The sequence below is a fragment of the Filicampus tigris genome, chromosome 9 (genome assembly GCF_054856515.1).
Source record: "Filicampus tigris isolate MCC_2025a chromosome 9, RoL_Ftig_1.0, whole genome shotgun sequence".
NCBI classification, from domain to species: Eukaryota; Metazoa; Chordata; class Actinopteri; order Syngnathiformes; family Syngnathidae; genus Filicampus; species Filicampus tigris.
In genome coordinates this window covers 16,652,567-16,671,020 of record NC_141225.1, presented here as the reverse complement: position 1 = coordinate 16,671,020, position 18,454 = coordinate 16,652,567, and the positions used below count along the sequence as shown (strand labels likewise).

Sequence of the window (18,454 nt, the reverse complement as noted above, 5' to 3'; positions counted from 1 at the left end):
CTGGAATCTTAAAGCATGTCTTGATTTCTTAGAACTTGAGTCCGAATCCATTTTGGTGGTGTATGAAGACAAAAATCCTTCATCTTTTGCCAAAAGAATCGATTGTCAAATAGTATTATGACATGATTTGTTCAAAATCAGACCCAGATTACAACACAATTAAAAGAGTGTGTTTAAAACACACACAGACACACACATTTAATACTGCACTGTAATGAAGCACATTGCTAGTTGTTTATTCTACATTTATCATTTTAATTATGTACTTTAAAATGTGTTCTTTATCATTTGTTCATAATTTGTTTTTTGCATTCATAATTTTAGAATTAAGAGAAATATTCACTCGTATTGTCGTCAAGTTTGCTGTTGAAAATGCAGAACAAATTGTGTTCTGCTTTTATTTCACCTCCGTGTATCATTTCCTCGTTACACTCTAAATTTGTTGACTTGTCCACATAGCAAAACTGTGCAGATGAGAACTGACTGCAGATGAACCAAGTGTGCCTTGTAAAGAAGAACGGAAGACTTGACCTCAGACAGACCTTATGTAGACGGGATCAAACGCATGCATAGACGGGATAAATGCACCCGCACACCGTCCCACTCCAACTAACACTAAATTTGCACACCTTACACTAATAATTATCTAGTTAAAGTGAGACCTTGGTCTCTGATTTATTTATTTAGGCTATTTATTTTTAATTATATTGATGTTTTACCCTTTAGTTTTCCAGGTAAGGCACCTTAGAGCAGATTATCATGTTGATTTTGATGAAGGCCTCTCTGAAAAGGAAATAAGAGCAAAAAAAGTCTAAATGTTACAATTCAAAAAGTGAATATTGTTATTAGATACATTTGAACCTCTAGAATTAGATATCTTGGGGTTGTAGTGTGGAGTTTAACATTTTCTTAAAAATCTTTAAAGTTACTTAAAAAAAATCTTAAACTCAAGATTCATTCATGACTTAAACTGTGAGTAGTTAAAGCGGAAGTCAACCCAAACATATATTTTTAAGAATATGTTCTATGCAGGGCCACTAGTTAAAACACAGCATTCTGATTAATATTGTGTTTGTGGAATATGAGTTACTAAGCAAAACAATCCACCTGTTTTTAGCCATCTCTTGGGGCGGCCATTTTGTCACTTTTGTCGACTGAAAATGACATCACACACCCTCGGGGCTCAGGTAACGACCAATCATAGCTCAGCCTCAGAAAAGAGGTGAGCCGGATTCATTCTATTTTCATTATTTTCTATGGGAAATATTTTCCCAAATCCGAACAAATTCCAAATATGTTCTTTTTTGTCAAACTGCACGATTAAGGTGTTTCTGGTCACATGATGTCCAGTACATGAACTTGAGTCAGTGTCATGTGCTTTATTAAGACAAATGGATGGAAATGCTGCTTGAGGCTGATATTGGTTTAAAAATAAACCTTGTTTAATGCGACGGAGTCCAACGAGTGGCAGACTACTTTCTCTGACATCCATCCACTTGAGTGCCCCCACCCACTCTCTCTGAGTTTGCAGCCAGCACCTTGTGATCCCACCGGACATGCCAGTCCACTTCCCTTATGTAACTCTCTGTTTAAGGAACACGGGGAGCATCACTTTAATCAAAATGGCTTCAGTGTGGATGGCGGTGGGGAGGAACAACAAATTCGAAATAATAGACTCTTTCGTATCACACATCAAAAGGGACTTGTGTGAGAAATTTCAAGACTGTGTAATGTTTAAAAAAATGTACAATGTATAATTGGCAACTAGTATGCGATGACACACAAATGTGCTGTGAGAGATCAGAGGAAATTATCCAATTTCCCTTAATTTGGTTGAAAATTATTATTTATCTATTAATTACAAGTCTATATTTTTGCATATTTAGTTGATTTCAAGCTTTATACATTTATGTAGTAAAGTTGACTTGTTGACTTTTATTCAGTTGAACTGCTAACAATATTCCTAAAAGGCAATAAGTTATGGGTTCTGTTTTGTGTTCAATTCAACCATTTCCAAGTCCATTTCTGATTACGTTAAAAAGATACCACCATAATTTCAATATTCCTACTTTTTGTAACTTTTTTGGGTGAGATTTTAATAATTTACAATGGGTGCCTCGACTCACTAGAAGTTGGGAAACAGTTGTGTTTTTGAGTCATATGAATTCAAGTAAAAATGCATTAATTAAAGATGCATGAGTATATTTGTTAATTACGTTTTTTTCAACGGTGATGGGTGGGGTAGCGTCAGATGCTACTCTACTGTAAATTTCTGACTTGGAAACAACTTTAAAGATGCACAACTACAAGTAGATGACATGGATGCTCCATTTTAGATATGAAATAAGCCCAGTTTCTGAGTCCACTGGGACAAAGGGCTGCAACCTTTTTTCTGCCACTGATTATAAAAGAACAGAAAAATCAGAATCAAACTTTTTTTCCTTGAACTTGAAAAAGTATCTCAATACTTATTAATGCCAACTATGACTCCTGAAACAGATTACAATCAGTTGTTTTTGTTACAATCAATTGTAATTTACTGATTCTGAAAGTAGACATGACCAGCAAGTCAAGTTTTATTTTGAAATCCCGCTCTTTGCCAGACAGTTTCTATTAATATCCCTCTTAATATATTATCTTTTGATTACATGTGTAACACCATCAAGATACCTCAAGATACAGGATACCTCACGTCAATAAAAATTAAGTTATGTACAGTATTATATCCAGTATGTATTTAAAAATGATGACGCACTAAATAGGTATCCGCGGTGGATAATGCATTAGTGTCTGATAGCTGTTGAGGCAGTAGAATTGCACGTACTCACTCCACACTTACAACGCCGAGTAACATAAGACCAAGGAGCACAGATGCTGTTGAACAAGCTGCTGCCAATGTATAATGCAAATTCACATGGCCGCTAGTATGAAGACTTTTGACACAAAATATTTGCGCCGCTATTTTTAACAGCTGCTCTTGTTTCCAGGGACTTGTTTAACACGTTGTCGCTTCCAACACCACTCAAGAAGAAGTAAACAGAATGCGTCGCTTTGAAGAGTTATGTAAATGTGCTGGAGATATGAAATACATATCGGTCAAAGATGCTTTAAATCCATTTTAGGAGAGCGTTTTCATTTTGGATGAATCCCTCTATTTGATTGTTTTATCCTTCAGACCACCAATTGTGTTTGCTGCTTTGTACACCATGTGTTTGTTCTGACCTTGAACCCCTCCTTCCACACACATGCACTCTGCCACCCTGCATTGCACTTGATCCTTGTGTTGGGGGCTCTCTGAAGTGTGTGCATGTGTGTATATGTGTGTACTAGTGGTGGTGGGGGAGCTTTGCTGTGAATAACTTCTGGGCCAGGAACGGTCATCTGCCAGTGCAACACGATCTGTCCTGTCAATCTCGTTTTATAATTGTAACATTCTCAGGTTTTTTGGCTGAGCAGAGAGAAGTTTCCAACATAGTGAGAAGCGCACATGAACACACTCTGAAACAGATATCCTTTTTATCTCTTGCTGTGCTTCTCAAGCAGCTGTGACATTACAATTTGAAAAAAAAAAAAAAAAAAGCCTTCTTTTAAACAGGCTATCCACACTACATTACAACTGACATTCAACATTTGGACTCTAATTTATATTTTCTTATCTATCAGTTCCACATTGTACAATGTTAGCCAAACACAAAACTTCAAGCGACAAAGTGAAAAATGGAATTTCCGCCAGGTGAAAATAATTAATTTTGATAAAATGTAGCTACAAATGAGAATTTTTCAAATTAAGTAATTATTAAGAGATACAAATTCTTAATTATGAGTTACTAAGTCATACTTATGAGTTATTAAGTTATCATTTGGAGACATTAACTAATAATTACAAGATGCTAATTATAGTAAGTCATCATTACAAGATACTAATTCATAATTACGAGATTTACTTTTCAACCACACTAACAAAGCTTGGGCTATTTGTGCTCCACGGGAATCAAAATACAATACAATACAACTTTTTTATAGAGCCCATTTCATGACAGCTTCATAACAATAATATAACAAGTGAAAGCAATAAATTAAAACTCAAAATATTATATACAATAGACAAAGTGAGCTTTATGAAGCCATTGTACACTTGTACATGACAAAATGTGGTGAAATACAGGGAATTATCCCATTTTCGCTCTTAATATTATAAGTAATTAAACAGGCTTCAATTGTATGGAGGCATACTATGTAACTTGTTGTGTTTATGTCCTTTAATTATCAACATGACAGGGCAACAATGTACTATAACAAAACATTAGAAAGGCCAATTTTCTGGTAATTTTTGCTATCTGGAGAATTTTTTTTTTTAAATTGACTGCAGAAAATTTGAATGAGCAAGAGTAGGGCTTATTAAAATGGTCAGTCAGTGTTATTTTTGCTTGTACAACAGTTCTACATCATCATATTTGTCCATTCATATATTTTCTGAATATCTAATTCTCACTTTTACATTATCATCATGATCTTTGCTGATGGCCTGGAATAAATCACATTGTTCTTCTACTGCCTTTAAGTGAGGTTTGTTGTCCGTTTGGAATTTTGGAATTCAGTTTACTACAGATTAGCCTTAAACTTAATGCTTAATGGCTTGCTCCTTAAAATGACAATCATCAGGGCATATGCAAAAGGAAGAGTAGAAAATAACACTGTCAAACTCTTAGATTTACACCAAAGACATGACAACAAGAGCCATTTAATGAGCAAGGTGCAAACAGACCCCCAGCAACCCATCCTCCACTGGAGAATGATAATTCACTTAGAAGTTAATACATAGGGGAGCAAAAGAGCTTTAGCTGGTGATGTGGGGTGTACACAGGGATGGCTTGGCCGGTGACGTCTGCCAAGTCATTTAGCAGCAGACTCTCTCGGTGAGAGAGGCCAGATCAAATTACAGACGTTTCTATGGGCTCAACAATGGCCGGCTATAAATAAACTCGCAGAGGGTTTTCCACACTCAATAACACTCAGCCATGCTTCAAACTAGAGAGCACCTATGTACGAATATACGTGTGTATTAATCAATACGCCATGGCAGTAAAACGTGCACGTTTGTAGGTTTGACAAGAAAGAGGAATAATTCAATGCAGCAATGTCCCCAAAGAATACAAAGCAGCTTCCCCAAGTTATTTGCAGTTCAGTCCATCAATAAACAACAGGTGCAACATCCTCACGAACAAATCTATTAGCTTTCAACTCACTCCGGCAATATCGGCAGCCTCTCTCTCAAATACGCAAATGCTGCATGCTAATTCGTGGGATTTGGTTCGCTAAGTCATTTGAAATGAATCTAAAAGATAATATCCATCTGGCAAGTCGTGTGGGATGTCAGGATACACATTGGCCCACCACTGTAGTGACTACAAAAGTATTTTATGTTTAATACATAGCAATAAATGTAAATGTTTATATTTGTAATAACAAAGCTGACCCTTAAAGTGCCTGTGTTTGTTACTGCTGCCTCTCTCCTTTCATTTATTGCATTTGTGAATTGGCAATGTGCTTTCTGGAGTTCTACTTAGAAACAAGCGTTAAGAAAATTCAGTTTTATTGACATACAATACTGCAATTTTAAGTTTTAGTATTAATTACCGGCATTACCGTGTATTGATTTGCTCTATGGGGTTTTGTGTGATACGGTTAAAACTTGAAGCAAACTGTGCGAAATTGTGGCCAGTTGTCAACGTTATTTCAATCTTAAAGCTTATTGCTCGGTGAGATATATTTGGATGTTAAAATAAAATAAGCATAAGTGGAAAATTCGCAACCACCACTCCCTCACTTTTGAATCGAGAGATACATTTTTTTTTGTACCGCATTTGGCTGTAACAAAAGATGCTCATGCAAAGTTTAACAAATCGCTATGACAAGTAAGTCACATATACATGTACATGCATGCACATAAACATTCAGTGCGAACATAATTCCATGTGCGGTTCAGAGTGTACCGCTACAGTTTGTGTCCGACTGCTGAGTGTTGTATGTCAGAGCAGAGTTTTAAAGTTGAGCGACAGACAGCAAATCCAGATGACACCATTCCACTTTTGGAAAAAAATAAATTAATTAATTAAACGGTGAGTGCAGGGGGGGCATGAGAGTTCACTATTCAAATAAACATCATATGCCCAAAATGGATAAACTTAAAAGAGACATAAAAGTCCATAAAAGTATGCTTGGGCGTGTTTGTTACGAAAGACATTGACCTCAGCTTTTCAAACACGTTTGCCGTACGTTCCAACAGAGAAAATATGACCTCTGTCCACACAAATCTGGACGAATGGCCAAACATTCAAGTCAAAATAGTTATGCCACCAAGTGATGATCGAGGATCTGATTTGGTCTGATAAAGAAATGAAGAAAACTGTCAGTGCAAGCTAACTTTCATAGTCCCTCCTCGACTTTTCTGCCCCTGTTTCCATGCAGTCTGCCAGCAGCAAAGCTCCAGACGACCATATCTCAGTGTACAGTAGGATCAAATAACGCGTGGATGAGGACAGCGGCACAGTGTCTTCTTCCTCTGGTCGGGAGGAAGATGCTTTATTGACATGGCTGGTTTGACAACATTTAGTAGATCACAGAAGGTTTTATGTCAGTGTAAACCTAATGTCTAGTCAGTAACGTTCTTGAACACAAAGTTAGAGTAGAGGTAAACTGGTTTTAATGTTCCTCACTGACTAGTGGTTCGAATCTCGACTCGGGCCCTCCTGTGTGGAGTTTGCATGTTTGCATGCTTCTTCCCACATTTCAAAAACATACAAGTAAACGAAGACTATAAATTGTACACAGGTGCGTCGATAGCACCATCAGGTGCCTTTGTGACATTCCCACTTCACACAAGAAAAAGTGACAATTTCCATTGAACTCCATATTCATTGCATTAAGTATGTCATGATATCAGAAACAATATTGGTCAAGTTCCCACCTTTCATAAATTAATTGAAAGAAGACAACGCACTTGGAAACAGCAGAACACTGTCTGTGAGTTTGATGACAGGGTGGACATTTGTGGCCACATTTTATGAGCACGTGGTGGATCGTCACTTAGCAAAAGCAAGCTGACTCTGTACTGCTTAATAAATACATTTCGAAATGCCAACGGATTTCACTACGACAGAGTGGACATAGTAAAACTGACAACATACAAGTACACACATAATACGAAAATTTGCTACTGTTTCAGCCTCAATTGAAGAACGACAAAATGCTTGTCACTGAAATATCAGAGGGTTTCTTCAAGAGTCACTTACCCCATTATGACAGGGTGGACAGCAATTTCAAGGACTCTTGGAAAATGATCAGTATGATCATGAAAATAGAATATGCATGATTAAATTGACTCCTATTATCAAATCGCTTGCTGTGTACAATAAAACCTTGCAAAACAAATTATTTAGTGTAATTTAATAACCACTTATTACATGCACTTTAGTTAGCAGAGCAATGTATGAGACATGCCAAAATCACATCCATCCAATGAATAAAAGTGGTTTAAAATGAAGGAAACAAAAAAGACTTAACATTGTACTTGTATGTGTGCAAATGTTTAGCCCTCTCCATTATTCTGCTATATTTTCATGATGACGGAGGGATCCTGTTGGGAAAACCAAAGGCACTGTATGGTGATATTGACCCAGGTGTGAATGAAAGTGTGAATGGTTGTTAGTCTATACGTGATACCATGCCAACAGTTCAGGGTGTAACCTGCCTCCTGCCCAAAAAAAACCTTTTTTTTTTTTTTAAACATTGTCATTATATAGTACAGTGTGGAGTATTTCGAGGGGAAAATAAATGTAATACGTTTTGGATTAATGCTGTAACATAACAAAATATGGAAAAAGTGAAGCACTGTGTTGTCCAAATAATGTTAATATCACAATGAAAAATTTAGAATGAATGAATATGTGTTCATGCAGGAAATGGAAAGCATACAAAACATACTATGAATATAAGTGCAACCTCTCATTGTCGAATTGGAAGAGGCATACTCTCTTTTTTAATATACTTGAGGAGAATGCATCTTTAGAAATACAGTAAATGAAGGTGTCTTGGATTATTTCAATTCAAATAATTTTGTTAGGTCCCAACAAAAATGAATCAGAACAAGACCATTATGTTGTTTCACACTACACTTGATGGGAACATGGCTTTTGAATAATGAAAAAACAAAAGTTCATTTTACATTCGAACCTCAAAATAAAAGCACTGGGTAACACATTTTCAGAATTTATTATCAAATATACTCCATGTGAACACTTTTCACGTCATGAAAATCTCCTTTCTCCATGAATGGAGAATGGAGTCTTTTGTATCTCTGGGGTTGAACATTGTTTGTAGATCTTAGCTGTACACAGTTTCTCCAAACATCCCGTTGATATTTTTCAAGGTATTCGCATGATTCACTTCAAGGGTCAAATAAGAAGAAGGAGACACATAATAGAACAATGTGAAATCCATTATCAGACACAAACACACGGGTAAGTGTTCATTTTAGCAGTGTAAGGAACAAAAAATCAAAAGGTGAAATGTCTGACTATATGCATGATCCTCACATTCAAATTATAAAATGGCTTCAAATAGTCTTTTGAATAACCGATTCATTTGTAGACATTCGATCATGTGAGCCACACTGTAAACTTCCTCCTTTTACTTACTGTATATACTTTTTGTACAACTGTATTGACTCACACACTACAGGCACTTTTTGTCAAAAGCTTTTCCAGCGATGGCTGAATTCAAATTTGTCATCGTCTCGTTTGTGATAATAGGAATGACATTGACATTGAGTCACAAGTGCTTACTGGAAGGGTTGAGGAGCTTTTGCAAAGGCACTTTTTTCAATTCAATACTAATTGTGTGTTTGTATGTATGTAAACTGGATGCTTTTAAAAGATGTTAGAAACGGCAACAATAGAGTAATGGCGGAACATTTTTTTTCTTTCATTTAAGGCCATAAGGATCATAACTAAACTATACAGTTTTATCATAACATTTATAAACTTTGGCCCTTCCGCAACTATCGTTGTGCCTCCCTTTTTTTAAGCGACTTTAGCCCAATGCCCATTTTAACTTGCAACGCGTGACTTGTCTGTAAGTGTGTGGGACCGACGGGCGACAACCCCCTTAAGAGATTTGTGTGTTCGGTTTTAGCTACCATCATTGACACTGAATTGCCAACGTCGTTTTTAGTTGCATAGCGTGACAACATTTAGCACAGCAATAAAGTCCTTTGACAAATGCACACTCAAAATATATGACCACCAATATCAGTTCAGCTCTCTTTGTAGTACCCAAACACATACCATTGTACATAACGTAACATGAAGACATCTCACTCGACGTCATTCCACACAGTGGTGGTTCTTCAGAGTGCTTGGTGCTATTTTACACCTCTAATGGTTCCATGGGGTGCCAATCTTTAAAGATTCCGCATGCATGTTTAAAGATAGCCATCGTAGATAGGGTCCCCCATTATTAGGTGGCAAGTAAAGTGCTTTTTAGCACCAGCAAAACCACAAAAAAAAATCACATAAGGTGCGTTCCTTCTCCTTCTGTGTTCATTTGGCTTCAGAATGGGAGGATATCCATGAATATTTTCTCCACGATAGGTGGAGGGGGGACAAGGTTCTCCAGTTTTAGGTAGAAGATGCGCTGCAGGCCCTGTGTGCAAAGAGTCCTCAGCTCTGGGAGCTTACCCAGAAGCCGAGAGAGATAATTGGGCTGGGTTCGGGTTGTTTCCGATCGATTTCCACTCGCGTGCTCCCTTAAGGATGAGATGAGGTTGCTTTGGAAGTCTTCAACACGTTTGGGTTCTTTGAGGCCGTGCCGATCTAAGAGGCAAAGATGCGACACAATGAGAAACGCTGTCCTGGCATGTAAACGATGCACTGTGATTGACTAAGAGAAGGAAACAAAATGGCCGAACCGGTGATGATGACGAGCGCTGAGAGGCACGCAAACAGGGAGACGTCTAAGTTCATTCGGTGAAGGCTCTGTGAGAAATCCATGATGGAGTTGATCCAGTCCCCAAAACTACGAACACACTGTAGTCGGTGGAGGACCACGCCATTACAAAAGATCAGTTTGTGCTTCTCTGGATTTGACCTGGAAAAATGGAAGTCATTGGAATGAAGTGATATACTGTATTAAGTAGGCAGGAACCATTTTGGAAAATAATGTAATTGCCTTTTTTTTCTCCTTAAAGGGGGAAAATCAACCCAAACATATTTTTTTCAAGAATATGTTCCCAGCAGGCCCACTAGTTGAAACACGGCACTCTGATTAATATTGCGTTTGTGGAATATGAGTTAAGCAGCAAAATCCACCCGTTTTTAGCCGACTACTCAGGACTCAGGTAACAACCAATCACGGCTCAGCTTCAGAAAACAGCTCAGCCGTGATTGGTCATTACATGCGTACCGAGTAATTGTGATGTCATTTTCAGTCGACAGAAGTGACAAAATGGCCGCCCTAGAGATGCCTAAAAACTAGTGGATTAACTCTGATTCCACAAACACAATATTTATCAGAATGCATTTTCAACTAGTGGGCCTGCATAGAATATATTCTTGAAAAAATTTAATATGCGATTCTTTTTTTTTTTCAAGGTCCTCTCCTCATGTATTTGAAATGATAAACAAATACATTCTTTTGGGAAATACAAAGTATTTTTTTATTGCAGAACTTTATCCATGAGCATTGTTTTATTTTTCTGTAGTATCCTAGTATTATTACAATATGGTGTAATAATGCACATACTGTTAGTTCATAAATGCAGCCAACCTGTATGCCAGGCGTAGGATGAATAGCTCAACAAAGGCAGACTCAAGAAGTAGCTGCTGGTCCTCTGTGCAGAAGTCGGAGAATCCTGGGACGGTTTCGGCCCAGGCTTTGATTACCTCCAATGATCCAGTAAGTAGGTCGTAGAACTGCTGGATGTCACCGGCATCCTCCTTCTCCGATACCTTGTCCACTGTCTCCTGGTACTGAGAAGCAAGAGGAGGCAAGCAATACTAAATTCACTCATTTGCATATTTTATTTTATATTATGAATTTCGAGTACAGATTCTGCTACCATAATAATGGCCGGCCGCCGAGCTAATCTGTTGTGACGAGCCGAGGAAAAAAAGCAGGCGCCCATTAGACGGTATTTTTCAGCACTTTATCACCAAGCCACTGAATTGTCAATTAGCGGGCAGATCCTTGCATGCAGCTGACACATCGACAAACACAAATCTTTTCTGCCACCACGTCAACCCCAATCCCGCTGTTACGTCACAGTGGGGCAAAATTCTCAACGCCTTGTTGCAGTAGGTTTTCAGAAATGTTTATGGTATGCTTTTATGTCGAGAATTGAGATATTCACATTGCTCTACATTGATTTTTATGGTAAATTCAATTTGCTGCCAAGTGTGTAACATGATAGGGATGTAAACGAAACTTGGTTTGGCAGCGTAGCTCCACAATGGTAGAACACTTTGATTTTTCAATTTGGCCAATCGAATAATCGATTGTTAAGAATTTGGTCAATTGCTGACTGTCCGCTGCTTTAATCAATTGAGGCAAAGTGAAGAATATCATTAAAACTGGCATGGACAAAGAGTTTTAGAATATTCAGAGGTATATTCTGCCATCCGAATAAAATAAAAAAGAAATAAAAAACAATTAGTGAACTACTTGATCATTAATCGCCTCGTTTATCTATTTATTTAACAAATGTCCATCGCTGCATTTCATAGACAGGGACTTCAGGCATTTTAATATTGTGTGCATCAATTTTTGGCTTGTCTCCAGAATTAAAAATGGATATCCATCAAACAATAGCTATAGATCATAAAAAAATTAATTAATTAATTTAAAAAAAAGTAAAAGTGCAGACACAAGGTTGCATGCAAACTCGCAACCGGAAACAACGGCAAGACATGAACACTTACTTTGGAGTAGTCAAGCTTGCCAATGGTCGGGTTGGAGTCTAAATGTGCGCGTACTAGCAAGGAAATGATGTTGACGTTGGGGGTAGTGGAGGAAGCCTCAGCCACCATCTTTGGTTTGGATGGCAGACGCCCTCGGCGACCTTTCAGGCTGTCTGTTCGAACAACTACGTACAAAGGATGAGAGGAAGACTTCAACTGCACGCTTGTGTCCTTCACATGGTTGCACAACACACTTGGGGGAAAAAAACACACCTGCTACAGTATATCCATTTCTTTCTGCAGCTGGCATTGTAAATCTCGACTAACGTGTCTTTCATGCCGAGCTTTGGTTTCATCAGATTGTCATTACAAACCGTGGTTTCTCCATCATCATGCGTAAATCAGTGAAAACTCAAAGCGAGGTTGACGTTACTTTACCTTCTTTGACCATTCCCACTGTTAGACATTTCTGGAAACGGCAGAACTGACAACGGTTCCTCCTCCTCTTGTCCACTGGACAGTCTTTATTGGCCAAGCAAACATATTTTGCATTTTTCTGCACAGTTCGCTGTCAATCAGGAAGGGAAAAAAAACAATATGACAACTGATGGATTGTTTGTCATGCTAAAATTACAGTAGTAGCACTTTAATGGGCAAGGAACCATATTTGGTAACCTAAGCATATTCTGAATGGACTTTCCACGTCTTTCTTTGAGATGAATTGTGTGATTTTTTTCCGAGTAGATCAATAAATGAAAACAACATCAGCCAATAAAAATGTATGAATTGTTTCATAATAATATTATTATTTTCACTGCTGTAATTCTCATTTCCCTTTTTGCAGTTTCGAAGGTATTTAAAATCTAATACGAACAAGTGTCAAACTCAAGGCCGGGGGCCGGATCTGGCCCACCACATCATTTCATGTGGCCCGCGAAAGCAAATTATGTGCATCCACTTCATGTTTCTTGCTGAAATAACAAAATTACAAATTGTCTGTGAAAGTGCAAGCATTTTTTGTTACCATCCTCTTTTAAAATAAATGTATAATAATTGAACAAACAACTATTTGAACAAAGTTTTTATTGGCCTATGATTTTAAAACTAGTTGTACATAATTTTTTTTGGGGTGAGGTGATCAAACATTTATTTGGCCCTATGAAGGAAATCGTAACTACGATGTGGCCTGCGACTAAAATGAGTTTGATACCCTGTCATGAATAATACAGTAATGACATAACTAAATGGTGTAATTTAAAAAAGTAAAGTAGAATTTTAAAAAGTAAAAAAAACAAGAAACTATTAAATAATACAGATATAGAGACACAAGAAGAACAGTTTCACAACAGAGTCAGAAAAACTGTAGTGATATTAATTGTTTTTTGGAGAGGATAAAGAATGTATGCCTGTGAGTATTTTTTTATTGTCTGTCTACATGTGTTTGCGCCACTATTTGTATTCAAATATCTGTAGATGGCATTTTACGTTGTTTGCTAGCATTGTTTGTTGGTATTAAGGTAAACAGGCTGCATTAAGGAAAAGCTATGTGGTTGTTAAATACACAACAAGTACAGGTACATTCTCTTTGTTTTAAGATTTATGACACTTCAACTGGGAGTGGCAATAAACTTTTCTTTTTAAGAAATATTTTTGGAAGATTGCTCATGTGACAATCAGCTAATGTGCTGCTTGTTGTGAAGTGAGTTGTGTCTTAAAGCGCTGTTAACATTCAAATATGAAATCAAAGATAGATTTCTGTTTGTATGTCTGAGAAAAAGAACAAATGCAATCTACAGTGCATTTCTTCCACTCACTTTAAAGAAACCTTTGCAGCCTTCACAGGTCCGGACCCCGTAGTGCTGACAGGATGCATTGTCACCGCACACGGCACAGCGGCCCTCGCTCAAAGCCGGGTTGTGGATTTTGGGGGACCCCTCCACGAGCCTGACGCCATGCTCCACGGACATGACGGGACAATGGAGCGAAGACACTTGCTGCTGAGGGGACATGAAAAAAGACTCGTCCTGACCAAGCTGGACATCCTGGTGGGGCGGCACAGGAGAGTGCTGCTCCGGCGCGGGGCTGAAGGGGAAAAAGGAGGGTTGCTTATCAGCCGGGGGGGCTGGATTGTAGGTGCTGAAAGGGGACTCCCATACAGGTGCACACAGTGTCTGAAAGCCTGTTGCCGGAGGCGAAGCGGCGGGGTACCCTGAACCGCCGTAGTAGTCGGAGCCGCATGACGACAGCGTCTCATCAAGGCAGCTGAGCGTAAATGAGCCGGGGTAGCAGCCATACACTTGGAGGTCATCCAGCTTGTAGGCTTGGTTCTGCATCTGGCAGTCCGAACTTTCAGCGACTGAGGTGTGGCCGAATGAAACTGTAGACGTGGAAGGCGAGGCGGGAATCTTGCAGGAAAAAGCATCAAACTCCCCTATGTAGCCACTTCCCACTAAGGTGTTGATGCTGGGTAACAACGACGTCGACAGCTGCTCCTTCTGGCCACCGATGTCCATCGCCAGTTTGGCGTCCGGGTCCGGGTTTAAGAAGTCTGAGCTGAAGTGGGTGTCATGGGTCAGGGATACATGCTGCGTTTGTACACAGGGCATTGCTGGGGCACACAATGACTTCAGTTAGCACAGGTGAAACAAAACACGGCTGAAAGACAAGTCAGGTCCAGTCATGCTTTGAAAATGTTACATATGCAAAACCGCTGCCACATGTTCCACACAAACATCTTAGTTACCACACCGGAGTAGTTAGGCACTAAATCACGCAAATGCAGTTCAGTGCCTACGTACATTAGATACAGTGATATGCGAGGCGTCAGCATAACTATAAGACAGGGATCGCTGTGAGTTATGTCTACCAGTTTGATACACACTTCTACAAATATAACAAATTTGCTCAAATTTCCTTTCATTTGATGTCGTTCATTACAAGTCATGATATTCATCCACGAGAAGACACGGGTCATTTTTCTTACACTAATTACTCTGGTCAACATTAAATTTGAATCAGAGAAGGCTTTATGTGTCCCTAAATCTATTTTTTGGGGGGGTATTTTTCTAGCATATCAGGTTTTTGAGCTGTTATCTTTAAAATGTAACTTATAAATGCTTGTGCAAGACCAATTTTACCATTTGTTGTAATTTATAGCTATGATATATATATATATGTTTTAATTCCACTTGCTGCTCAACCTAACCCTTATGAAAACATGAAGAAAAGAAAAGGAAGAAGAAGAAGAAGAAGAAGAAGAAGAAGAAGAAGAAGAAGAAGAAGAAGAAGAAGAAGATACACTGGAAGATATTGTACATGAAGTATTGTATGTAGCATGTTGATAGCATTAAAACTCTAGCAATGTCCCAATACTTTTGTCTGCGTGATCACATTCGTCGTTTTATGCAAATCCCATTCAATTACAACTTTTGTGATTAAGGAGGATGTTTGCAATTGTGACAAATGATTGACAACCTGTAAGTCACGCCTTCTGTCTCTGATTGGTTGTTTTTTTCTCAAGTGTGGTGGTTTCTTGTATATAAAATTAGAGGCACGAGGCCAGAGATGGCTATTTCTGTCAAGTTCAGTGGGGTGCAAAGCACAGTGGATAACGCCACCTAAACATTTTTAGTGAGGGGTGGGGGATTTGCTGATGTAATATTTTTTTTGTTTTACATGCATCTGATGTATGCCCGACAAACCACATCCACTCAGAAAACCAAAACCACTCAGTCAACGGTAGTGGTGGCGAAGAGCCGGGGCTATAAATGGCGCCCCCTCAGGTGGATGCCTGGGGCCCATTGCCCCCACTGTCCCTTTGCATGCTGCTTTTATGTCGGAATTGTAACTGTGGTTAATTTATTTTTGTATCAAATTGTTTTTAGTTGGTTCAACGAATGTGACACTTGACCCTGGAAAAGATTATTTCTGCTTCCATTATTTCCTATGGGAAAATTTTGTTTTGAAACAAGATCTAGGATTGTTTGTCCATAGAGGCTGCAGTGTGTTCCCTATAGTCAGTAATTCTAACCCGCCTTCTGTTTCCTTTATTATCCCCTTGAATGCCTTATTTCCCATTGTGCCCTCTCCTTGGCTTCAAGGCATCTCAGCCCTCTTTAGAAAGTGTAGCCGTTGGCCGAGCGAAGCAGTCAGATGCTGTCAGATATTGTGTTACTGGCTGGTCATGTTCTTAAAAACTCCTTGAGTGGAGGGCAACCCTTTTTCACAGGGACTAAACCAGGGAGTGTTGCAGATTGTGTTACAGAAAGGGCCCAGTGCCATGTGAAATGGGAAGGGTGGCAAAGCCTGGTTATGTACGTGTATGTGTGTGTGTGTGTTTGTGTGTGTACCCTTGCACAGGTGTCTGTTTGGGGACCGGTTCGGGAAATTGTGGGCACATTGTTGCAAAGTGACGTTTCAATCGGCCCAGAATGAAAGACCTTTAAAGTGCGGTTTGAAGGTTAAGACTTGGCTTTTACTGTTTACACCTGGGCTAAGACTCACTTTAAAGGGAATTTTGTTGAGACTAGAAAGGCTTACCTAAAACTGTACAATACTGTACATAGCATAATTCCATCATCTTCTAAGACTTCAACAACCTGAAGTTCATCTCAAAATGTCATAATAATCCCTGTATTTTATTGAGTGTGTTGATCAGAAAGAGAAAATAACTGATATTTACTTTAAATGTTCCCATTTACTTCATTTGCATGAGGACCAAAATGTTTTTTTGTTGTTTGTTTGTTTTTTGCAGGATTTTCCTAGTCCTGTATTATGTCATTATCATTGATATCAAATATTGATTATATGAATCAAACAGCATATTTGCAAGTGACATACATCAAACACTGACCTGATTCACGTAAATATCCCAATTCTGATGTTGTTCATGTATTCCAAAGGACTGAACTGGCCCCGCTGATGCACACGCCCACTCACACACGCGTGCGCGCGCACACACACGCATACATGCATCAGTTCAGATCCACGCGGGACGCTCCACGCGCTCCTTGTTTTATCATGCTGTGGAGACTACAAGGCGGGACCGTGCCTAATACGGGGGAAGGAGAGGAGGGCTAGTTTCCGGTTCACGGCCAATCACGTGGCGGTCGTCACAGACGTCATTTGAGTGACGCATTCACGGGATTCCACTGACGCAAACGCCCATGAGCCGCGCGCTCTAAATATAAACCTCAAACTTGCCGCTCACGTGGGACTATTAATGGACGTCAGTAAAAAAAAAAATTGCCGCTGTTTGCAAGGAGAAAAGCCTGACTTTTTTTTTTCATGACACGTCTTACATTTTACATAAAACCCAAGTAATCCTTTGTTGTTATCCACTGAGAGCCATACCTTTTCAACTAAAAATATTATTTTTATTCTAAAGCTTTTATGATGCATGCCTAGACAGTGTGCTATACACAGTCACAATAACATAACCCACGATAACCATGCACATGAAGTTCATGCTCGATGAAAAACCCCATTATAAATCCAGCAAAAAATAAAAAATAAATAAGCACTACAAATTTCCCCCAAAAAATATTTTAAATTCAATTTATATGGAGCGGTACAGTGGATAGTGGTAATCACTTCGGCTCCACAATTCTGAGGTTCGGGGTTGGAATTACTGTGTTTCCATGTTTTCTGCGCACCAGAATGTTCCCAAAACGTGAATGTTGGGTTTTAATGGGTTTTTAATCATTCAAACCTTTCCAATTGTTCATCTTATCCCGACTTCATTTTTTTCAAAATTTCCAAATAAAAGCTAAAATTAAGATTTTGGGGTTTACTCCTCTAATTACATTTTTTGGGGGGACAGATTCAAACCATTCCAATTTCAAACACTGTTCACCTGAAGCCTACGGCTATTTTTATTTATTTTTTTAAGTGAAAGACAAAAATTAAGATTTTTTTGGTTTCTTTTTTCCCTCAAACTTCTATTTTTTTTACCGATTTAAACCGTTCCAACTTTAATCCGTTTAGCTCAACACTACTGCAATTTTTGTATTTCCCAAAAAAGGTTTAGTCACAACCCCCCCCCCACCCCCCACCCCTCCTCCTCATTTTTTTGGAGTGATTCAACGTTTCCAACATTACATTGTTCAGCTCATGTATGGATGGATGGATGGATGTAAGGATGGAAAGACTTATAACAACGAATCATGGCATCACAAAACCCAAATAATTTTACAGAGCATTAAACTGGGTGATCTGGGGTCAGCACCACACGCCAGTGAGGTAATTCTCCTTATTACAAATCAGTGTATTATAAAAATGACTTTTTAGAATTAAATACAAAATCCTCAGTATGAACTTCAACCAGTAGGGAACTGACCTAGGAAATCCTTGCATAGTACTGGTGCTCCCAATTCAAGAGATGTGAAATAATACATTGTATTGTACTGCATTGTCGTCAGCGGAACAGTTGCATAATGGATGGCACAGCCACAGCTGTAAATGCCCATATGTCAACAACAATTGAAACATCAACTAATACC

General features: G+C 38.7%; 1 protein-coding gene across 1 annotated transcript; it reads right to left on the bottom strand.

Annotated features, from left to right (window-relative positions):
* Positions 1-8,252: 8,252 nt before the first annotated feature.
* On the bottom strand, positions 8,253-16,951 carry nr4a1 (nuclear receptor subfamily 4, group A, member 1). The gene is made up of 7 exons (XM_086040502.1): positions 16,807-16,951; positions 13,769-14,562; positions 12,393-12,522; positions 11,976-12,139; positions 10,825-11,027; positions 9,968-10,146; positions 8,253-9,872 (listed from the first exon to the last, which is right to left on the bottom strand). The coding sequence occupies exons 2-7, from the start codon at positions 14,558-14,560 to the stop codon at positions 9,610-9,612; spliced, it is 1,731 nt and encodes a 576-aa protein (XP_085896628.1). The 5' UTR covers positions 14,561-14,562; positions 16,807-16,951; the 3' UTR covers positions 8,253-9,609.
* Between the last annotated feature and the right edge of the window lie 1,503 nt (positions 16,952-18,454).

Coding starts and splice junctions, on each gene's coding strand:
- nr4a1 (XM_086040502.1), bottom strand. CDS start 14,560: ATGCCCTGTGTACAAACGCAGCATGTATCCCTGACCCATGACACCCAC. Junction 10,147..10,824: donor ATCCTACGCCTGGCATACAG/GTTGGCTGCATT, acceptor CCATTTTTCCAG/GTCAAATCCAGAGAAGCACA. Junction 9,873..9,967: donor AGCGCTCGTCATCATCACCG/GTTCGGCCATTT, acceptor TTTGCCTCTTAG/ATCGGCACGGCCTCAAAGAA.